This window comes from Catharus ustulatus, chromosome 3 (assembly GCF_009819885.2).
Source record: "Catharus ustulatus isolate bCatUst1 chromosome 3, bCatUst1.pri.v2, whole genome shotgun sequence".
Lineage (NCBI taxonomy): Eukaryota > Metazoa > Chordata > Aves > Passeriformes > Turdidae > Catharus > Catharus ustulatus.
In genome coordinates this window covers 43,728,425-43,753,295 of record NC_046223.1, presented here as the reverse complement: position 1 = coordinate 43,753,295, position 24,871 = coordinate 43,728,425, and the positions used below count along the sequence as shown (strand labels likewise).

At 36.4% G+C, this 24,871-nt stretch overlaps 1 protein-coding gene across 1 annotated transcript in view; it reads right to left on the bottom strand.

The window, feature by feature from the left end:
- TTC13 (tetratricopeptide repeat domain 13) overlaps positions 1-24,871 on the bottom strand; it is a 40,045-nt gene that overhangs the window by 1,522 nt on the left and 13,652 nt on the right. The window contains exons 7-22 of the mRNA XM_033054427.1: positions 23,713-23,829; positions 22,790-22,900; positions 20,599-20,681; positions 19,318-19,459; positions 17,932-18,106; positions 16,336-16,492; positions 15,935-16,065; positions 15,469-15,601; positions 14,884-14,976; positions 10,625-10,708; positions 9,107-9,191; positions 6,715-6,824; positions 5,297-5,432; positions 4,564-4,643; positions 3,371-3,449; positions 1,802-1,881 (exon numbers count right to left, since the gene is read on the bottom strand). Of these exons, the coding sequence (XP_032910318.1) occupies positions 1,802-1,881; positions 3,371-3,449; positions 4,564-4,643; positions 5,297-5,432; positions 6,715-6,824; positions 9,107-9,191; positions 10,625-10,708; positions 14,884-14,976; positions 15,469-15,601; positions 15,935-16,065; positions 16,336-16,492; positions 17,932-18,106; positions 19,318-19,459; positions 20,599-20,681; positions 22,790-22,900; positions 23,713-23,829 (1,796 nt within the window). The remainder of the gene's footprint in view (positions 1-1,801; positions 1,882-3,370; positions 3,450-4,563; positions 4,644-5,296; positions 5,433-6,714; positions 6,825-9,106; positions 9,192-10,624; positions 10,709-14,883; positions 14,977-15,468; positions 15,602-15,934; positions 16,066-16,335; positions 16,493-17,931; positions 18,107-19,317; positions 19,460-20,598; positions 20,682-22,789; positions 22,901-23,712; positions 23,830-24,871) is intronic.

Below are 24,871 nucleotides of genomic sequence, written 5' to 3'. Positions count from 1 at the left end.
AAAGATATATTAAAAACCAAACCCACAAAACCAAAACCAGCATGAACAGAGGATTAATAAAGAAAAGTATATAACTGAGAGAATTACAGAAAAAAATGGTGGGAACCCTAAATATTTTATATTTCCATGACAAGCATATCTAAATATTTGTGCAGACTACTTTTAATGAAATCCACAACTTGCTACACCTGTAGTTTATAAATGTCACTCCTTAATGAATACTGAATCCGACTCATTTACATGCAGATTTTTAGCCTAAGTTTAACAAAGATGTCCTTGAATCTTATCAGCCTTCTTCATTTAGGAAGGGATTTTATAGTCTAATGAAATTCACCAGGCTCAGAACCCCTGATAACAAAGTTAAACAACACCAAACAGTATGAGATGTTTGGCAGTAAGAGCAGCTGCAGAGTTCCACAGTCTCTAGAAGTTGGACCAGACTTCAGGAGATATGGAATCTAAGATCCTGTTCAAAGCAAGGTCAACTGAGAAGTCAAATCAGGGTGTCTGGGCTTTATCCTGCCAAGTCTTGAAAATCTCCAGGGGGGGAAACTGCACAGCCTCTTTGGGCAGCCTGCTGATGAAAATATTATGCCAAGTCTAAACATTGTTTCAACTCCTGCACATGGCTTTTTGTCTTCCCATCAAACACTCACAGGTCTTGCAGAGCTGCTCTTAGATCAAAGCCTTATTTTCTCCAGGCTGAACAAGCCCAGCTCTCTCCTGTTAAGGCAAGTGCTCCAGACCATTGGCCATTTTGGTGGCTCTCTACCAAATTTGTTCTGGTTTATGACAGTCTTTACTGCAGCTGAATGCAGTATTTTAAGTGTGGTCCAAAGTGCTGATTGTTTTCTGTGACTTTTTCCTTCATAATCAACTGAAATGCTTTCCTAGAGGACTCACTTCATGACTTTCCCAGGGATCAAAAAGAGGCTGACCAGTCTACAGTTTCTCTGGGTTTCCTTTTGGCCTTCCTGAAGAGGAACTCAAGATTTCCTTTCCTGCAGTAACTGAGAATGTCCCCTAATGTGCACAATGTTTCCAAGATTATAGATGGCTCTGAAATGACCTTGGCCAATTCTCTCAGAACCCTTTAAGCATCTTGACCCTGACTTGAATCATACTAGAACTGCTCTTGTGTCTGGCCTGATTTTCAGATTTTGCACAGGGAATAACAACTAGGGGACCAATCAAATGCACCAGATTCATAATATTAATTCCTTGTCAATGTATGCAGTATTAAATTCTAAATTCGTATTAAAATAAAAATTTTGAAGCATTGCATGGAAGTCATGCACCTATACTAAGTAATGTAATTCTCCATATTCAAAATGTTCACCTACTTTGAAAACACTTATTCTCAGATCAAAATACAACTAAAGGATAAGCAAATTACTTTGGATATATAGCTTGAAGAGACCCGTAGGCATTAAAAAAAAAGAGGGTCAAAATTTCCCCTTGCTTTGTTCACTCATTGCCAGATCTACTAATGATAAGCCATAATATAAAAAGACAAATTTGACCCACTGGATAAAATGAAGAAGACATTAACCCAAATAATTTCCTCAGAGGATAATACTCACATAGCTGAATGTCTAGACTACTCGTTAGACTAGAAATACGCTACTGTGTGTGTAAATGCAAATCTTGTCTCATCAATTCCTAAACAGTGTTAAAAAATGCACTGAATCCTTTACTAAACTCTTAATTTCTAAGTAACATTTCTTAGTATAGGTTTGAATTTCACATATAGTCTTTCATATTTTATTTCCCCATTCCCCATCTGAACAAAAGGATTTACCTTTTCAGATTCATCCAGCTCCTTGCTATTTTGCTAAAAGCTTCAGACCCTGGTGCTGTCATGGCTTCAAAATCAACCAGCTAAAAATGCAAGAAAACAAAAGAGATATTGAAAATTACAGAATTTTTAAGTTCTCTAACTTCAGGAAGGGGTTTGAGGGCCTTGCTACCTATGTTCTTGTTAAGGAAGGAGTAAGCTCACAAACCAGACTGTGCCCTATTTTGTCCCTCACCATCTGTCTGAAGTCAGCATTCAAGCCAGGCACTAAAATTCTCTGTGAAGTTTGCACACCCCAATACAACCAGTAATGGAAGCTACACTGGCCATGGCTACTGAATGACCTGCCAGGCAACCACAGGACTCTTGGATACTGTGCACCTTTGACTTCAGAGCAGCCTGAAAATGCATGTTGTCGTAAGTCTGAGACCAGCTTAGCCCTTCTAACAACTCCAGCAATAAACAAACTCCCCATGTTGTGAAAGTTTTTCTGAAAAACAGATTTATTTGTATTCAGGCACTGTGTTTAAAGAAAAACCCTCAAATGTAAAGATGTCTCCAATGTTAGTCAGTGTAAGTCAGAAATTCTGCTTAGTAGTAATACTGATACTCTGCTTGCCTGCATAAACTCAGTCAGCAAAATACTACTCTACCAAGTCCTAAGAAAATACTTAAGAAACCTCATGAAGTGTTTTACCTTAGCTTGAACTCTCACGGAATGGGAAAGATACCAGCTTAATGGTGTACTGAAAAGAAGCTTTCTTGCTGCTAAGCAAATGCTGTATGCTCTTAAAAGCTACTAGAGTTCATTGTACTCAAAGGAGTACATTGTTTTCAGGGCTTTCTAGAACAAAAGAGAAAATCACCCTTTCTTCAGTTATCCATGCAGGGTATTTTCTTCAACAACTTGGATTCTTGCTGGAATCTAACAGATTATTTTGACAATGCATTAAAGAGACAGAGGTGTTCTCAATCCTTTCATGCTGAAAAGGCAATACAGCTAACAAGTCAATTCTTGAAGAAAATTAAATCCTTTATTGAGCAAGGTAGTATAATACCCAAATTGAGTCACTTAAAAACTAGGACTTTATTTAACTTCAGCAGAATACAGAGGGAAGGAGAAATCAAGAGAAGTTGCAAATCCGTTTCTACTTACCGAGCCCTAAAAGCTCAACAATACACTGAGAATGCAGACAGAAAATTTCTTTTATAGGCTGGAAGAGTCACTAATTCTCCCCCAGTTTCTCAGAGCCCTTCTCAAAGCCAGCTGAAAAGAGCAGCTCAGCACACTAGAAGTGCTTCAGTAATAGATATGTAATTCCTCTGGGACCAAACTGCTACAATTTGACTGATCCAAAATATTGCACATACCATATCCAAACTCACTGCTGTCAGAATATCAATGGAATTTTCAACAGTCTCTCAGGCTGCAAGACATCATAGCATGCAGCTGACCCATCTCCAGAAAATAAGCATGCAGCTTCTGTTCATTCTTAACAGCTCTTTTCCCTTTACAAGTATTACTTCTACCATCAAGACTGAGCTAATGTACTTTGCTATTTTGATACTTGCCTTTCCTTTAGGGATTTTTCCTGATACTTCTTTTCCACTTGCCATTAGTGCTCCCATGATCACTGAATAAGCTATCACACTAAAAGAATAAAATTAAAAGTAACAAATGGAGTAGAAGTCTTTCCATAATGCTATTTTAGGTGACAAAAGAAATGGAACATAGTATTGTTTCATAGAAAACTAGTAAAGATTACGGCACTATTTATTTTAGAAGCAAAAAAACAAGCACAAAATACTTAAAAAGTGAAATCACTAACTATCCAACATCACTAGAATGAAGTTATGAACCTGTGGAGTTGTACTACTGTTTCTACATTAGTCAGAATGACACTTTGACTTCAGAGTTCTTAAGATTCCACAGGGCTGAAAATGAAGCAGACTCCTGTTCCCAATAAGATAAACTGTACCCCAGAAGAGCTTATGAACTCTACTGCAATAGAACTAGAGGCACTTTAAAGCTGTTCAATTATTCAATTTTTAACTTAATTTTTTTTAAACTGTGACTCTCAGAATTTCTCTTAATGAGATAAATGCAAAATCTGATCATAAAATCCCAAAATCTCAAAGTTTTTTTCATACTGAATTGTATCTAGGAGTAAGATGAAAGATACTAAATGCTTAAATGCTTTGTGAAACAGAGATTCAGAATAGTCTTAGATGTAAGCAGGTGTGCATTAAACTAGAATTTCACTTGAAGAGTTTTGTGACATGGAACTTTATCCTGCAGTTTCATTTGGTGACCCTAAGAGTTGCAACAATTTACTAAAATAGTATTTTAGTGTATTTCATTAAAATAAGTTATGCCAAAGTATATTTCATCTTAAATACACGTTTCAGAAAAACTTCCTAAATGAAATTACAGAGGTGTAACACAATACAGATCAGAAAACCAAGCGGTACAATTTAAAAATGACACTTCTCAATGTGTGAGCTGATTCTATAAATACAGACTACTCATCATTTTAAATATACATGCAGCTATGAATAGTTATCATTAGCAATTACAAACTAGCTTTTAAAACAGTACCAAGTCAGTTCCCATTATCACAGCAGCACAAAAGGAGAGGCTGTGCAGGGTACACAGCTGTAATAAAACCAGCATTAATATTAAAAAATACGTTAAGATACTGCAGGACATGCACATTGTACAGGAGGCTTTCAAGGTAATAGACATGATGAACACCAACACTAACCTAGATCCTCTTGAAAGTGGCATTAAATTATAGAAGTAATAAACTAATGACAGGATCAAGTTGCAAACAGCATCTACTTCCTAAGAGAAAGAAAAAAGCATGAATTAAGGCCAGGTAATACCTTATAAAGGTACACATTGCAAAGTCTTACGTTACCACAATTATTTTTAAGAACCAGTTCAAATATGAAAATGTTAAGATGTGAAGATGAAGTCTGATTAACAGATGGTTAAACAAACTACTTTGTTGTATCTTTAACATTTGGGTGAAACACAGTTCATCTACACACCTATAAAAGGATGAAAAAGAAAAAGTGCAAGCTCAAATGTAGTCAGATTGTCCTAGCACCTCAAATCAATATCAACACAATTCTAGTGCTTCTCATGAATTTGTGTTACTCATCTTATATGTAACCACCATGAGTCAAACCCTAAATAGTACTGTAGGGGTGATGACAAAGCTGAACACGAACACATGAGAAAAGTCAGAAAACAACAGAGCACTCTGAGATATTGAGATCTTGCCTGGACACTCTTTAGCACCGCAGGCAAAGCACAGCAAATTTTAAAGTAACAGAATTATAGCAACTTCTTACGGTATTTCTCATAATTTGGTTTAAGTAACTTTACTAAAGAACTCTGTCAAGAAGTACTAGAACAAGGACTATTAAACAGAAAGTATAAAAACATAAAAGGCTTTTTCAAGGAATTAATAACTCCTTGAACAGCCTTACCCCCAGCTCTGCAGACAGAATTAGAATTTTTCCTTTAGCTGTTAGATCCTTATATAGTGCATCTATTTCTGCATGATACAGCTGTGTTCTCTCTTCTGTCGTCTGAGTTTCTACTGAAAATAGTATGTTCCCCACTCTGTTAAGCAGATGAAGAAGAAAAGGAGGTAAGACATTTTTTGAACAGAACTTGATGCATATCTAGGATAAATTACAAATCTACTACAGTTACACATCAACTTTTCCCTATCATCTTCTTTAAGCAGGAGATTATGTGTATTACTTCCCATTTAATTAAAAAACCCCAAAAATCACTGAATAAAAAATGCTACATCACATTATAAGTTTGAAAGAATATAACAAGACTGCCACCTAATCACAGATGATGTATTTCCACTGAAGAATACCTGACAAGCATTAGTGTTTCACTTAAATTGTGGGTAAGAAATATGAAATTTTAAAATATCTTCACAGACTTAGGATTTTTGTAGGGAATGTAGAGGGTAGTTTTCTTCATTTCTAAACTACCAAAATGGGATTGTTTTGGTATAAAACAGTTACAAACTACGGATCGAAACAGACTGAATGATACTAAACAAAGTTTGTCCAGAACAAAGTTAGGTTATTTACTGACACAAAAATATTTTCCTCAAAATAGTGAGGCCATATATTTAATGCCTTTTTACCATATAAAAGCCTGTGATTTAGGATGTAAAATTAAAAAAAAAAAAGCTACAATAACATTTTAGCAGGGATGTTTGGATTCCATGCCACTATTGGAAGCACAAAAATTCTGGGAATAATCCCAATGCATAAAATTTTAATTTAAAAAAAAATTTTATTTAATAGTATGACAGCAGTTCTGAGCTTCAGACTTGCTCATTTTTCAGAAAGGTAAGGAATCAGAATCCATAAAGTGAGACATTTACTATCTCATCCACAGAGTGACCCAAAGCCTCCTGAATGTATTCTCATACCTTCAGGTACTATTTAAATTTTCACTTGCAGATAAAAGGTATGCAAACATCTCAAACTAACAAACAAAAAAAAGCTAAAATCTCAAATAGAAGAGAGTGTCTTCTATTCTTAGATCACAAAAATTTCCATTCAGGACTTCTCAGTCAACACAAAAGACAAGATCTCACAAGAAGAAATGTATTTTGGTACGTATAAAGACTGAGGTATTTGATATTTTTCCCCTTTAGGCATTTTATAGTCCAAGCTGAAAAACAAGGTCTCCTTTCATTTTTCTGCTATATGTTACAGAATCAACTCAGTTCCATCAGTGTTATCCATGTTCCCTTTTTGTCATAAACACAACAGGAATCAAGTCCTCAAATGAATAAACTTTAGTTATTTAGTTATTGCTAGTAGTTCATCACTGCTTAATGTATCCTAAGCCCTGAAAACAGCAAACATACTTATCTCCCGTTATTGTAATTGTGAATCCATCATATTCTTTGCCTTGATCCTTCAGGCTGGGGACTTTTGTGTTCACAGTGAACCCATCTCTGGTTTTACTGTTAAACTGCTTTCAAAAGAAAAAAAAAGTAACATTAGAGGTAGCAGAGACTGCCTACCTATTGCTTTGAAGCACATAAAATACACAGAGTAGAAATGAACGTGGACAAACTTAGGGAATAGAACAAAGTTACTGTCAGTGACATTATTTCATTCATCCTTTTCTTCCCTCTGAATGGAAACCATAAATACTGAATGAGGCACAGTGGCATTCAACTTTATAACTAAACAGTGAATAAAATGTGCTGTTTGTGAAAAGCAACTGTACAAAGCAATTCAAGTTGTACAGATTCCTCCCTAAGTTGCATGTTGATGGTAACCTTTTGGTGCAACGATGTAAATGGAAAAACAGGAATTTGAGATCCCATTTTATGTTTACAGTAAGAAGTGGCTGCATTAGTCCAAGTGTAAATTCCAGAATACAACTCAAAGCAAGTTTCTTAACTGTGATCCAGTTTCAATTGATGTTTATCCTCATCAGAAGGAAAATTTCTAGGTTTAAAAATTTTACAAAGCTACATTATCTAAGAATAACACTGTAGCCAGAGAGTTGCATAAACCAGGCAGAACTGCATTTAAGTAAAGCCAAAAGCCCAGCTTTCCACATAGCTACCCAAATAACCAAATTACATCACTATTAGAATATTATTTTATTTTTAGAATGCCTATTTTATATAGGCACTAATAAAGACTAGTATGCACTAGTGTTTACTCACTCATTTATTTTTATTAACCCAAAACCTGTGATCCAGGGTGTTTTGTTTCGAGAGAATCTGCAGTTATTTTAAAGGAACAAAAAGCCTCTAATGAGACAGCATTCCACTTAGTTTGAAATGGGATACAGGAAACTCAAACCAGACCAAAATGTACAGGTATGAAAACTGGGAAGAATATTTGCTGCCAGCTGAGTAATTTACTTTGAAATAGTCATGTACAGTCCACTATGTTTATGTATTTTCATCATTTTCTTGGAGTAATCTGTATTTTTAAAATCCCCTGGTAGCATTTTTTCTAGCCTACAGCTCAAAAGTAACCACATTAGATGCCCTACAGGGTCCTACTTGCACATTTATGTGTCACTAGGGAACACTTAGCTGTTCATCCACCCCAACATCTACAACCTCTTCAGCAAAAGCTTTTGTTAAGATTCGGTTTGTATCCACTTGGCTTCATCTTTCAAAGGCAAGAACAAAACAGCAACATAAAAGGACCTCTGAAATTCGGGTGTCTTCAAAGAACATATATTCACAACACATTTTAAAACCCATAGAAAAATGTAGTGCTCAAGCCATGTAGCTCCTGAAAAGACAACTGTAGTGCACAAATGAGCACTACTACCAAGAACACATCCAAACCCAGTCTGCCAGGAGCAGCAGCAAGGCAGCTTCAGAGATCTCAGCTCTGCCAGCTGCTTTGCTTAGATACAAAATTCCATTGTGGACACACAAGATAAGACAGTAAAGAATTAGTCTCTATTTAGCATAGCTCTTTCTTCCCAAATTTTATTCTGCTCTCAATAAAATCCTGTACAATCCTTTAAAAAGACATACTTTGTAACTTTGTTTCCCCAACCCCAAATACCCATACTCTGTTCACCCTATATTAATTTGGAGGAATGGGGGTACAAAGGGAACACCTTTTAGTTAAACCCAGATCAGGCCTTACTACTCAAGAGTAAAAACCATTTTGCAAATTTTATATCCAAAGCCTTTCTACAAAGACAACTAGCAGCAGGAAGAAAATCGGCAAGTTTCCCACTCCTTTTTTGCCAAGTCTTTCTAAGCTCAAAAATGTTATCCAGGATTTAATTTTAGCTATTAGTCACAAAGGGCAACTATTCATCCACTTCCCCATGCCAGACCTACAACATACTAAGTTGCACCAATGAACCTAAAAGTCAGTAGAGATTCCATATTCCTAATCTTTCAGGCACATCAATCAATTTTCCTCCTTCCTATTGTACAGGCACAGAGTGAGCCCACCATGGCAGATGTGACCACAAACCCTCTTGGTTGAGAAGGTTGTATTCAAAGAATTACATTTAACATTTTGGTGTCCCATAATTTTTTTAACAGTTCACAGTTAGGCCAAGGATTTAAAATATACATCACCCATTTGCACATATCAAAGGGATGGTCCAACACCATACCTGCAGATTTGGAGTAACCTGTGCTAGTATTTCCAATCACTCATTTTAAGTTTATATACAATGGTTTTATTCTGAGGAGCTGAATATCTCCCAGAACACATTTTATAATTCTTTCCATATATTAAAGTTTTTCTGTAATTTACCTTCATTATGGGAAGAAGATCTTCTACTTTATGTACCTTTTCCAAAGCTTCTCGAACCTCTAGCAGTCCTTTTGGATTATTAGCACTGGAAAAAAATTAAATATTAAATACAACAGTTGAACACATGTAGCATTTCTGGAAACTCACATATCTTTAAGCTAATCAGCCACAGTGAAGTAAGCTATTGAAAGTTAATTATTTATTTTCTGAAAATTAGCTCCTTTATACTTCTCCACATACTCTCCTATACTTCAAAAAGCATTTTTCTCCAATATCAGCTCAGCTTATTTTTTTTCTGCTTCAAACCTCAATTTCAGTATTCAGATTTATCTTACTCTAATCAGCTACTCTAGCTTACTCTTGCTATTGGCCATTCTAAAGCATCAAACAGTGTTTGCATGAGTGTTTGTGGGCAGAGGTTACTAGGTAAGATGGAAGTAGAAGAGAGTTAAAATTAAAGATATTCTTCACAAAATACATGCATCTGTGTAGCCTCAACAGCAAGTAAGTACTTCAGATGCAAGCACAGCTGGAAGAAACCTGTTAAATTACTGCTCTAATATTTATTAATTACATTATACCAGATTTTAAGAACAGAATTGTTTCAGAAATCATGCCACAAACTGGTCTGGTTTAAGGTCAAATGCTACTGGGCTTACTCTGAACAAACCTGCTAGCAGCAGAGGACATACTGTCAGTTATTACAGAACTTACATGTTTTCAGCAACTATCATAAATTTCTAAAACATGAACTGTTATAAGGATTTTCCACGCTTTCATTTTTTTAATATTTAAGTAGCATAATGAGATTGTAAAACAGAACTCGGTATTTAATAAAAGTTACCAAGCCAAAGGAAAATTAGAGGGGTTAAAGCAAAAAGCGTTTTTTAGTTTATGTTATCAGAATATTGAGCCACAGTATTCAGTACTGTGCCAACATCAATTTTCATATTACTTTTAGTCACATTATTTCATTCAAGAGTCTACAACTCTCTTCAGTTCCAGGACAGCATCTACTAACCCATCTATGTAACAGATAGTAAAGACGATCTGCTCTTTTAAAACACCTGTTTCAATGAAAATTACCTTCCATATTCTTTTTTCTCTTTTTTCCTCATTGCTTAATAAATTTTTCTCATTAGTCAGAGTAACTGTACTTGCTTCTACCAGGAGGAAACCCAACAGCTTTAATAAATCATATGCTTAGACAGAATAGAGATCCAATCATGACAGAACCATGGTTACAAATTCAAAACAGTTTTTAGTTTCTTGGTACACTGTAATTCACAGAGGGTATTTTTCCTATTACTTTAAGTTTATTCGTTTCTTTGTGGCAAGGAATACAATTTTCCATTTCCAATAGGAATTAAAACTATTATATATACTAAAGACACCAGAAATCATTAAACTAAGAAAAAAAATCTTTCAGACTTTGTGAAATGAAGATGATGTAAAATTCAGATCACTATTACCAGTGAACAAAGCAACAAAGCAGGGGGGAAAAAAAACTTAATTTACCCATGATAAACCAGGATCCTGTCTTTGATAAAATGAAGAATTTTCTCAAAGTATTCCAGGTAACGCATGTTAATGACCTGTCCCCTACAAGGAAAAGAAATTGTTTTTTGAAGTCTTGTTGTTCAACTCAACATTCCAGGACACAAATATTACTCATTAATATTTGATACAATTTTATTCACAGTTGCTCTGTAAATTATAGGACTGAACTGTGCAGGGTTTATCTATGTGATGAATTGCCAATCTCCTGTTTTAAATATTGATTACAGAGTGAACTTGTTCAAACTTATGTATCATTAGAACTGTTGTTCTCTGATAAACTACATTCCATGCATATTTCCCCATTTTTAGTGTGCCTGATTCCAGCAAATCTCATCTATATAATAATTATCAATTTCTACAAGATATAATCATCCCTAGATGCATAGATATAACACAACTGGAAAAGAATTCTGAATTTGCACATCTAGAGAGCCAACACTCTCCAGTTTACACATTTGGCAATATACATGTTGATCTGCCCTGACCACAGAGCACACATATCTGGTCCACATATATTTTCCTTTATTCACCTATGTCCCTCTATATTGAAGTAATTTTGCTTTTAATCCCAACAGTTACAAGTAGTAACTGAAAAACAAAATCATTAAAAAGGTGTTGCTTTTTCCCTTGCACTACTAAGTACAAAAACCTCAATATTAAAATGTGGTAGAAACCTGTTAGGATTATAACCACTCTGAGAGGAAAAATTACATACCATTACTGCATTTGTAGGAGTCCTTCCTCTTCTCCCAGTCTACAAAACAAGATTTTATAAAGCAAGCGTTATCGCTCTCTGAGGAAGCAAAACCACTGTCAATCACAGGAAGCTGTGTACACCTAGCTTTTTCTTTCCACTTTAAGGGATTTTTGGCAGCTCAAGTCCCTGCCTAATGTCTCACTTGACAGTCTCTCACCTTAGGAGGCCTAATCTCAGAAAACCAGCAGAATCAGTCCTCAAAAACTGAACAGAACTAAAACACATACACATATCTGCACGTAGGAAAGGGAGGCAGGGACAGCAGAAGGATGAAGACAAATCTAATACACATAATTTGCCCTTGTTGTACGTCCCATCATTTTCCATCTGTATTAAAAAAATATCTGTACAACAGGCAGTAGCGTGTCAGTATAATGAAGCAGATTTTCCTTGAGTGTCATCTTGGAAAACACATCCAAAGCAGACCTCTCATTCCATAAGGCCATCTAGAAACTGTAGTACCAAGAAAGACTTTTGGTGGGTCATCAAAAGTGACTCATTCCCACTCTTTCTTCCTGTTTAGTAAACACTACCACCAAGAATTCAAAAGTTGCAGTGTTCCAAGGTGTCTGTTTTTTGGTAAGAACATTAAACATATCATTAATGTTTAGCTGATCACAAATCCTTACTTTGTCTATGAAAACAACTAAAGCTTTCAAAAACATTTTCTCTACTTTAAATCAAACTTAACAGCTTTGATCATTTAAGCCAGAAAGGAGATAAGCCAAATTCACCCTTGTCTATAGACCAACAAAGAGACAGCTGACACACTTGCAGCTTGAAAACATTAAGATCTGAAAGCCTATCAAAAATTTTCATGTGCAAGATGCTTCTTATATATCTTTTAAAAAAGGTCCCCAAATTGACACAAAACGAAAAAGGTTTTTGCTTTCTGACACAATCCAATCATTTTGCCATTCTGGAAAGGACAAAAAAAACAAAATTCAGCAGACACTGAATGCTAATGCCTCCATGACAAGACTCATTTGACAGGAATCACTGAACAATACTGGACTTCCAATGGAAAGAATTAGAGTAAGAAAAAGGTTGTGCTAACAGACAAGTAATCCACGTATTTCTGCCTACAGAAATTCCTGGTGTACAATTCAGATGAACTAAAATCAAGAAACAGCTTGAGTTCAGCATGACTAGATTTTTTACAAATGCTAGGAGAACATCCAACTCCTGTTGCTACACTTCTTGTTTGACTGAATAGCTTTTATCTTAACATACCTAATAACCTTGTAAACTGCAATTTGTCAGCCTAAATTTATGTTACACCTGGCTGTCAGGTAGCCATGCTATTATAGAAAGAATTCAGTCTTACTCATATGGGTATGAGAATAGCTTTCAAACCATAACTTAACTATAAAACGAAGTGTTTCTTCCTGAAGGACAGTCAAAAGACCATAAAGCCATCTCAGTTATCAAGAAAAGGGTATCGGCTCTGTGCCCTGTTAGTCTCTTCAACCAGCAGCCATTTTACAAGCTGTGTAATGTAAAAAGGAAATTATACAAATCTGCATAATTCTTTAAGAAAGAATTCTTATAGTGAACTAGAACATGCTTCAAAACGAAAATAATTTTTAAAAAACAACCATTACCACTTAATAAGTCCATTTATTTTATCACTTACACCATGTGAAATAATCAGGATGAAACCAAAAGCAGAAATAAATGACAACAGAAAGCTGATCAAAGAAAGTGGCTATTACTTTAGGTTGGAGAATGACCAAACCAGAACAGGCGTCCAGAGCCAAAAAGAATGCAATCACCATCCAGTACTAAAGCATGAGCTACTCCTAAGGCAGTGGTACTTAGGCTGCTTCAAAATTGTTTCTTAAAAAAAGGTGCCAAACCAGTATTTGTCAGAGAACCACTACTTAGCTATCAAATAAGCATAACCAAAATGCTGATGAGATCCCCAAAAGCCAGGGCTGAGCCAAACCAAAATGGTTAGAATAAGGATCACTATGGGCCTACAATTCTGAATGTTCCTGAAGCTTAGTTCAGAGTTCTACAAAATGACCAAAAAGGCTGTAACAATACATTGTCAGTTTTGTCAGCATTCTCTGATGAAAGGAAAACAAGTAAAGTACTTCGGCCACAACAAAACAAGAGTTCCTGACAGAGATTCTGTACAAGGACATATTTCTGCAGATTAAATGTTCAATATTAGTTTCAGGATGTTAAATAAGTGTTGTTACACGAACGCCTTTCTGCCAAAAGAGATCACCTAGAAATTAAGGCTTTTACTCTCCTGTTTAGAAATAAAACCATGAAGAAACAGGTGAAGTATGGGATGCATCTCTGTCTCCAAGTACAGATGGCTGTGGTTGCTGCTGCATTGTGGGAGAGAAAAGCAGCAGCAGCAAAGATGGAAACAGTCTGGAGCCCAAATCTAACACTTGGCTTGAATGAAGAGAGAAACCTGAGCACTGAGCACAAGACTGCTCAAAAATCAGCACATCTTGCAAAGCAAATGATATGCACTGGAGTTTAAATGCTGCATTAGCCACTCCATAAAGGAGAGGCTGCTAAGGTCCATTCCACAGACTGGAATGGTGAGGACAAATCCTCATTAGCCTCTGCACATGAACATCAGAACATCACTATTTTTCACTGCCTGAAATAATTCTTGAGAAGGGTTTGCTTCCCTTATTCTCCTTTTTCAGTAAAGCTTCTCAAAGAATAAAGATATAGACATACATAAAAGCAGAATGACAGATCAAAGATTCAGTATTTCTCATGGAGGGGTGGAATAAGATGAAACCTGGCTACCTATTTACTTACATAAACACACTCTGCTCCTGTGATTGACAGTGATGTTGCCACATCGAGTCTATCACACTTGTACCACTTCAAGGGAGGTAGCTCTGTCATGACTACAGAGTTTTGCAGCATGGGAGAAGATGGAACGTACAACAGTGGTTGAATCTTTTAAATTATACCTTTATTTGCAAGTGCAACTGTTACCTTTCACAGGTTACTTATTTTGTCATTTTTGCTTTACTCTGACCTGCCTTGAAAACAACTATGAGACTGTGTTTTTCCTCTTCACTGTGAAGTGGTATTAAAGCTAATAGAACAGCACTGTTTCAATACTGATGCCACTGCCTTCAAGAGGCAGCATTTGCAAAAATTACAACTACGATGAACTTAACTTTTACATTTAAGGTTACTTGGGAAACAAAAGCAGCATGTGAAAATATACAGATCCTTGTTAGATACTGTTATAACTCATTTGTACAATTGAAATTCAGGAAAAAGAGGAAATGTCATAAGGGAAAATTGTGCAAAAATCCCAAATGTTCCATTAGAAAATGTAAAATAAATATAAAAGTAAAACAATAGGCACATATACATTCAGTGCTGTAAAATGCTGTTTCACAAAGAGCTGGTAATTTCTGGTACAGCCCCTCAGTATGTATGGGAATGCTGTTTGGTAAAACTCTCATACCTGATTAAGTTAATGTGATTATTGAAACCTCTGCTAAGGCTCCGAGCAGGCATTTGGTCCAACCAAAGCACAGGCTGGTCAGGATCAGCTATCCTACAAAGACAAAGGACATCAACATTGGCACACATTTCAATCCATATAATATTTCTAATAGAGCTTTACTCACAGAGAGAACAATTTTAGGCAAAAACTAGAATTCAGAGATTACAGAAAAGAACTTTTCCTGAACATAGTGTTTTTTCATATAAAAACCATACAACACAAACATTTGATGTTTCTGGAGTTGAAACTGTTGGTTTTTATTTGCCTTAGCTGCAGTGGATCCTATGGTGTCTCATAGTTCTGCTTCAACTGGAAAATGCTATTCCAATTTTTTTCCTGCCTTTATAGAAGAAGAAAAATGAAGTATTTTCAGATGTGCCCTCCTTGTACCCACACCATCCTTTTCTTTTATCACAACCTTTCTAGTTACAAAATGGCAGCAAGTGCTCATTTTCTTGTCCATGACTGCAGCCCTTTGGTTAGCTGGAGCACTCATCATTATGACAACCAATCCAAGTTTGCTCTCAGTCCTCTGACCATTACCTTCGCCACTTCACAGCAATATCAAACATATCTCTCCACTGCATCAGTCTGGTTTTCCCATTCATCCGAACTTTGGAGTTTGCCCAAGTCCGCTGCACAGCTTGCATTACTTCTAGAGTGGCCAGTCCCATTGCTGAGGTGAGGCAGAACAGAGGTACCAACAACAGAAACAGAAGACCAATCAGAGCCAAATACTCAGTTTTGAAGACAGGAAAACTGAAGCAGGAAAGCAATGTATTTACAGGAAAAGAATGGACAACATCAAAAAGTCTGGGAGATCCTGATTTCCAGTGCCCAGCTAGGTCAAGAAAATGCTGAATAATGATTATTTTAAACTTTCTATCTGATTTGAAAGAAGCAGAACATAAAATTAATTTGCAGATAGAAAAGATACAGCATTCAATTATCACCACACTGACTTGCCCTGCCACCCCCACCTCAAATTTACAGAGCATTTTCAGTATACCTCTATGTATCCTCTTATTTGGAAGAAATCCCGGTGTCTCATACTGCATCATGGAACCCAGATGATCAGCTACACATATGAGTTCTTGCACATCAGGCTTATAGCTTTCAAAATTCTGAAATAACACATCTCTTACAGAGGAGAAAAACATGCATCAGACATAGCTTGGCTATAAAAGACCTGAAAGCATTTGGCAAACAAATCTGTATTTTACAAATCAATACCATTTGTGTGAGAAACACCTAAACACAGGATAAAGAACCCTCATTCCTCCTCCCAGCCCACTGAACATACACAGGGTGTTGCAGTTACACCCAATATCTCAAATTAATTCAGTCTTACTGAATTCAATGTCAGACCCTCCCATTTAAAATAGGCTTTTAAAAAATAAAAATTCTCACTTTATATGTGGCTGTAACCCTGGCTGTTCTTCATAATTTTCTATAAGGAAAGGAAGATTTTTGGCCCAGTGATCCTTGAAATTTCCAGGAAGATCTATATCAGTATTATATTCTGTAAGAGGGGTATCCAAATGTGCATGCAGATATCTAGAATACTCTGGAGGAAAGAAATAAAATTAAATACTGTTTGCATAATCAGTTTACAGTAAATTCACGTATACAAGCCGCACTGACTATAAGCCGCATCTCTGGGTGTTGGCAAATATTTTGGTTTTTGTCCATAGATAAGCCGCACACGAATATAAGCCGCTCTGTCGTTCGCAGCGAGGACCCGCGTGCAATTAGTAACAGAACCGCGGCAGGGCGGGGTTTACTGGCTGAGCTAAGGCTGTGCAGGCTCGGCCCGCTAGGGGCCGCTGACGGGGCCAGGTGGTCCAGCACGGTGCTGCAGCTCGGGGCCGGCCGCCGCTGCCCCTGGGCTCGGTCACCCCGGGTCGGCGCTGCCCCGCGGTGGCAGGCAGGGACGGAGCTTCCCCTGCTCCTACGGCAGCGGCAGCGGGCGGGGACGGAGCTTTCCCGCGCCCGTGGCGCCGGCGGCGGGCAGGGACGGAGTTTCCCCGCTCCTGCCGCGGCGGCGGCGGGCGGGGACAAAGCACCCCGTCGGCTCCCCGAGCCGCGGCAATGGCTGCGCGGGGCTCCCGTCGGCTCCCCGGGCCACAGCAATGGCGGCGCGCGCTTCTTCCCCCCTCCCTGGGCCGCAGCAATGGCGGCGCCGGCTTCCCCCCCCCTCCCCGGGCCGCAGCAATGGCGGCGCCAGCTTCCCCTCCCCCCTCCCCGGGCCGCAGCAATGGCGGCGCCGGCTTCCCCCCCCTCCCCGGGCCGCGGTAGGGGCGGCCCGGGTCCCCCCTCTCCTCCCCGAGCTGCAGCAATGGCGGCGCCGGGCCCCCCCCCCGTCTCTCCCCTGGGCTGTGGCAGAGGAGGAAAGAGAGCTCTCCCGCCTCTCTCCCCGCCCCCCGTGCTGCCTACAGGGAGCCAGGCTCCACCCGCGGTGCAACAAAGTAGCGATTTGTAACAATCGCAAAATGCCGACTTTGCAGCTGCTCGGCTCAGCACTCTGGCAGGCACTTCTGAGGTTGTATTAGCCGCTCCTGATTATTAGCCGCATTTCCGGTTTAGGAGCAAAATCTTAGTCAAATTGGTGCGGCTTGTATTCGTGAAATTACTGTACTTATGTCCTTACACAAAAACAGTAACCAGGTTATATGTTTGTCAGTTAAACAACATGACTTTAGTAAGTCATTATTTTTGGATAATGTAATTTTGCTATTAGCCAATTTCCAAGATAGAAATAAGTCTTCTTCAACTAAGTACCACAACAGTGTATGTTTATACAGAAATGTATGTTCTATTTCTGACCTAGCTTTTAGCTGTATGAACATTAAGAAACAGTGTACCTTTTTCTTATAATACATATCCATCTCATGAGAATGTACACTGGTTTCTCTGAAACGACCATAACTACAAGCAAGCTTGCACTTTTAAGGTCCTTGAAGCATTTAAGAAAATTTAAAAAAAACCAAGCCAATTCCAACTTACCTCGGAGGTATTTCACTTTCAGGTATTCTGGACTGGCCTTCTGTCCTGGTAGAGGATCATTTAACATAACTTTGGTCTGAGCTTTTATGCCTTCATAAAACTGTCCCATTGCAACATGGCTGAGACCCTTCATGTACTGGCACACTTCATTGTATGGTTCTAGTTGTAGACATCTCTAGGACATTAAAAGAATAAACCACCCATAAATCAAGAGACAGAAAAAGCATAGTCAATTAATCCAACCTGTCTGGTCAGAAGACATGTGAAAAGATTTATTGATTATTAAGATCCACTTCCATCATAATTTTCTTTCAAATGCTGCTGAGCACTTAAACTGCTAGCAAATGTCAGAAAAAATATTTTCAGCTTTATCAAAGGGGAAAAAAACCTGAAAATCCAAACCTTGGCAATGCAAACATACTTTGCACACTTTAACAATATTAGCTCAATGTTAGCTGGGAGAAATTAGGCAAAATACACTCCTGACAATATAACAAACATTTTGGGTTAGTTATACAGATACATATATTTTCTGTCATCTCTTCACTACTTCATGCATTAATACACTTCTATGTTAGTCAGCTATTTACTGTATGTTAAACACACAGCAAATTCCTATTTATGATTCAGAAATGAATGCTCCAATTCTTCCAGCAATTAGATGTCTTTAGAAGAGCATTTCCATCTCACAAGTTAAAGTAGTTTTTCAATTACACCAGTATCTACAAATTGGGTTATAGAAGGTGAATATGTTATAATGCACATAAAGTGTTCTCTTTGGAATAAGGAGAGACTCATTTGGAAAGGGATCTTATTTCATCCTTTGTTGTAAGAACACGGGCATACAAATAACATCTGTCTTTTTTGCTCTGTCTACAAAATAAGGTAATTATTTAATGCCAGCAGAGATAGGCAAGATCTGGGCAACATGAACATTTTTGCAAGCATAGTGAATCACAACATATGCTGAATTTTTCAGAAGAAAATGCTCTAGAAAAATTAGATAAACATTGTAACTTATTTTCATCTGAAAATTACAGACTAGGACATTTTAACTTTCATCTGATATGAAAAACTTTAGGTTTCAAGTCAAAGTATCAGCAAGAACACAGTTACCAGTTTAAAAAGAAAAATAAAATATTTCAGCCAGATTTACAAACACATAAAACAATTAAAGAAACCATCTTAGTTTTAGCAAAAATACATTTTTAATTACAAACTGTTAAGTTTTATCTTTTAAGACAGACTTCAGAAAAAAATACTCCCAGTTCAAATGCACACACACTCAGAATGAAAACCTTGGAAATCTCTCTGATTTATTCCATCTGTGTAATACAAGACCTTGTTAAAACATTTACATTTTGTGTTTACTTATGGCCTGCTTACCTTAAAATTCTTTAGTGCTTCATCTAAGCTACCATGATGATAAAGCATCATTCCTTTGAGCTGTAATGTCTGAACATGATTTTGATTCAGCAGTAAAGCCTTCTGGAAGCTCTCTGTAGCAGCATCAAAGTTGCCAAGCTCTCTAGGTGATTCCAGAATGTGGAAAGTGAAAGGAACAGTGACAAAAAAATTACTTGTTAAAGGTGATTTTAAGGTGTCCAAAGGGGATATCATTGAAGCGAAGCACAGTACTAGTGGAAAATGTCTATAACAAAAGCAGTAATTTTGCAACTGTTCTTCTGTGGTAATAACAGAACAGCTGCACAGAGTTTTGTTACTCCCAAAAGTATGTACTGTGAAATACAACACCACAAGACCACAAATTTTAACAATCCTTAGCAGACATTAAAACTACAAAAACACATACCTATGGTATTTCTTCAGAAACTAAAGTGAATAAAACTTCCATACAAAGCATTCTTGAAAAAATTATCTTTGAGAGGTCTTTTTAACTTTTAACTACAAACATGCTTTTAAAAATCTACCAACTACTTAAGTGCTGAGTAAGAAGAAAGCATATGGTGTTTGAAAACTGAAACTAATGAAAAATTTATTGACTGGAATTACTCCATGTGCAGGACAGTTGCACACGTAAGCAGACAGTAAAAACAGTCACAGAAAAACTGTCCTGAGAAAATTAAAATAGAAATAGTATACAATTAAATTTATTGTAGTTTTTTTAATTCAGTACACTGATTTCATTAAGATTATTAGACAAAATTAATTCAAACAAGAGAAACTCTAGAAAAACAAACAAGATTTACTAGGTTTAAATACTAAAGAATTTTTGGCAAATGTATTTAAAACTAGTAAATCAGAATAGTCATAAACCACAGCTCTTTAGTTTCAAATAAATGCATGAACACCAAAGCCACTACATTTGAAGCAGGATTTAATCAGCTACAGCTCATGCTGTATTAAACCTTTTCATAATTTAAAAATAATTTACCTAAAACACATCTTAATGAAAGCTGCCATTTAATTAACCTTTGAGTCTGGGAGACTCAAAGAGATACCAGAGACTAAATCAAAAATACAAAGCAAACATAGAAATTATTTATTTGGAACATATTTTGACATAACCATACCAGTTGCTGTAGCTACCAAGTATCACACATGGTTCTGCACAATTTTGTAACAAATGTGTAAAACTTTGAGTGCATTTTAAAGAACACAATCAGATGAACAAATGACTTTAAAACTACTTCTGAATAGGAGTACCTGTAGGCTTGTCCCAGACTTTTATATGCATCTATGAAATCTGCTTTCTGCTTCAAAGCTTCTTTGAAGGATTCAATGGCTTCCTACAGAAAGGGACCAACAGAAAAATTTGTAACTTATTACATTCATTAAATTTCAGCATCCTCAGTAGCTCCTAGCTATGGAATTTACAGTTACATATCAAAAGCTCTGGAAGGAACAAACAAGGCATGAATTTATTACAAAATCTATAGAGTAAAAATTACTATATAATAAATGAAATACTGAAACCTTCTTTATAGAACTGACAAATTTAGTTGTAATTCTTTTGGCTAATGTGCAGTGGGAATTAACATCATTTAGTATTTTAATAGAGTTCAAAGATTAAATCCCTTCAGAGTTTGCTTTCAAACCTCAGTCTGGGTCCCTAAGGCAAAGCAGTCTCTCCTTACAGTCTTCCTTCTTCATTCATAATAAATCTTCTAAGTTTTGAAGGCCAAAAGACTCCTTCAAATCTAAACTCTGCCTTTAATTGTCTTATTGCATTCTTTATTATTTCCTCAGTTGGAAACATTCTCTTGAGGGATTACAGAGTAAGTGATCACCTTCACACAACAGCATGTACTGTTGCTATTACTGCTGTGAGGAGTACAGTGTAACAAAAATTAAAAAAGCTAACAAAATAAGCATGTGGTTAAAGACATATTCCTCTTTAAAGAATCTGATCAAGAACTAAGCTTTTCCAACTAGAAAGGCTACACAAACTGGAATATTCAATACTGAGACTCAGAATTAAGGATGGAATAATCAACTACTTTATATTACTAAGGAATGCTTGACAAGTATCTTGAAGTCTTCAGTGTGATAAATTAGATGCTGTAAGGAAAGAATTACTGGTATCTATAGTTGACTTAGAAATTCTTATTTAGAAAAACTGTCAAATATATTCTGAGCACTACAACGTGCACAAAAATACCTATTGTATAAAAATGTAGGACAATCACCTACAACTATGGATAGGCTCATATCCCATAGGTAAGTTCTAAAACAAAGATTGTTATTCCCAAAAGCAGTGATTCAAATAAATCTCTTTTCATTCAAAAAAGAACACAGCAACCCTCAACCCAAATCTTCAGTTTTCAGCAAGCCTTATAAAACCTAAGGGATAGCATGTATAGCTTGGGTCTCTGCTGTCTACAACAAAAATCAGAATTCCAGACAATTACTTGCAAGTATTTCTTCTTGCTGCAAAAAGATACAGACAATAAAAGTTCAATGACAGTCTGATGTTCTCCCAGCACACAGTGAAACTGTGGAAAAAAATACCTGCTTAGGTACTAAAAAAGTGAGGAAGTGGACTGCAGAAAAAAGAGAGAAAAAAATAGTGATTGCCTATGAAAGACAGTGAGTTGAAACTCAGGAGTCCTGGGTTGTCTCCAGATTCTGCATACAACCCTTAATGAACCCCAAGCTGTTATCAGAGGTTAAAAAAATAGACAGCTTCCACTGTTGGAATTCAGGAATCACACCATTGCATCTTCACTTTTCAAACTGAGGGTTTCAGGCAACTTGTCTAATTACTCTTCCCTCTGATAAATGGCAACAGTACCTCTAATTACTTTACAAACAAAAAACAGGCAATATTACCACACCTAAAACAGAAAGAAGTTTTGAGTCAAAAAATGGTGAAAACTTAAAGGCATGGGAAGAACTTAGTTCCCTGCTGATTTCAGAAACTGAGAGAGCAATTATGTTCCCTCAAGTTAGATGTCAGCCTTCCAGAAACAACATAAAACTGAAATAAACACATAAATGCAAGGCTCTACCAGCACTTCCCTTGATTACTCCCTAGTTCTTTTGAGGAAGAGTTTAAAATTACTTTCCTCTTCATTCTTCTCCCCAAAACCTAGGAAATCTCCATTTAATTTTGAAATTTTTGAACAAATACTAGCAGAGTTGTTAAATAAAAATATCTTTCAAAGCACTCCTTAAATATGCCTGTTATCACTGCTTTACTGAGATTCAACAAGACCTGCAGTATTTACATATCATATCATGGAATTTTTTATTTTGTTTGCATTCTTTAATCTTAAAAATCTTCCTGATGCAAGAGAAAATACATATATCAACACCAATGATATTTCTATTATTTTATGGAAATAACTTCAAATAAATGGTATTGTATGTGAACTATTGTTTAATATAGCGTTACCTTCAAAAGTCCTCTGTGAAAGAAGGTTAAGCCTTTATACAGCATAGCTATAGGCTGATTTTTGTTCAGGTCCAGTGAGCGCTGAAAATCTTCATGAGCTGTTGCATAATCCTATGATAAAGAAGATTTCAGATGACACAGAAAACACTATACAAATAAAGAGGTATATGTACCTCTCATAAAAGTAAAACACAGAATTTTGTTTAATACATGATGTTAGTCTCAGGGCTAAGCAGCAGTGATTGTCAGCTACCCTTCAGAACATCAAAGAATGCACAATACACTTCCAACTTTTACAGGAAGTGCTATATAAAACATAGTAAAGTAAATTTTAAAATAGCTGGAAGCAAATAGTGAAATCAGAAGAACCGAGCAGGGAATCAGCTATCTAGAATTCACACAATCTTTGAAGATAAAGCTACTTATTCCACATTAAAGCTTCAAGAACAACATACACAGATGACATAGCAAAATAGGATGTTAACATTTTTGCAGAGTTTTTTTGTTTTTTGTGAGGAGTGCTTTTTCTTAAGTATATAGAGGACTTACTGCCTTGGTCATAACTATTTTCCATTTTAGACTGGTGTTTATCAATACTAATTAAATACAGCTGCAGGTTATAAATCAAGACAAAGCCTTTATTCACATCTTACTCCTCAAACAAAAAATCTGAGGTGTGCATACAAGGTACTTGTCCTCTGATTCTCTGCATTAAATAGATTTGTAAATGAAATACTTAGAGAATACCTCTGAACTGTCAGAAAGCCAGCTACAGGAAAAATCAGGGCTTTTGTTATTATATTGGTTTGGGTTTTTTAACTAAACAGGAAAGAAGTTCCCAAACAAACTAGCACAGAAGTCAACAAAATAATGAATAATATCCCTATAACCAAAGCCAAAGAGAATCACCAAAATCCACTGACCTCAGATATGAAGTAAAGGGTACCTCTGTGCCTGTAGAGCCTTGCTGATGGTTGTAGCTGAATAGCTTTGGTGAGATCTGATAATGCTTCACTGATTCGTCCTAGTGGGGACAATATCTAAGAGTATAAAACCAAAACACAGTTTAGAGCAGAAGGACTGAAAAGATTTGTCTTAAACAATGAATGAAGAATGAAGATTATTCTTTTCCATATTCAGCTGTAACAGAGTAATTGTAGTTTCTAGAATAGGTTGGAAAGTTCCACTATAAATTTCAGTAATTATGGGTTTTAAACCCCTATGAGAGAGTAAATCTGAAAGAATTTTTCTCAAAACTATCAGTGTTCATGAACATCACCACATTCGCAGAAACTCTGTATTCCAAATTAAAAACAAGTTGGTCAAAGCAAACTACTTAATTTCAAGCTATTTCAACATATTCAAATGAAAATGTAATTAGAGCATTCTCCTAAGCCTTATTTGGTTAAAACATTCCACGAATGGAAAATGGACCATTTCCAATTATTTGAAAGCCTTTCACATTTTCAGATCAAGGTTCACAAATGTACTAAGAGATCACTAAAAACATTAAAACTGAATATTATGGCAGTTCATTATACAGTATGCTGACTTTGATATTTATACTTTTGGTTTGTCTACAAAGTTGCTTCTTGACACCCGTTCTCTGTAATTTAGTTAGCAAAACAAAACTTGATTTTCAAAATAAAAATTACATGTGTGTTGGCATCATTTTCCAATTACATGCACAAATATAAACCCAAAACATTTCATTTTTTAAAAATTCAGTATTTTAACAACTAGCATTCATAGTAGATTTACTAAGGTGACAGAAGGTGTAAACAGTAAAGTTTAAGTGATATTTTGATTCATTTTATAAAAAAATACCCTAGACACAAATGATCTTGCTATATAGTATATCAAAACCAGCACTTAAACATAATATATGCCACTCCATTGGCTAGGGTAACTCTATATAGTCTATGTCTTATTTTAAAACTAAATAGTCCACAAATTACACTGAGAGGAAATGTGTATATTTTAAAAGAAAGGAAGAATGTTCCCAAAACACCAAGCTTTTGCCATTAAATCAGTTAAGATATAATTGGAAACACTGTATAATTGCAACTTCTCCAAAAGTCT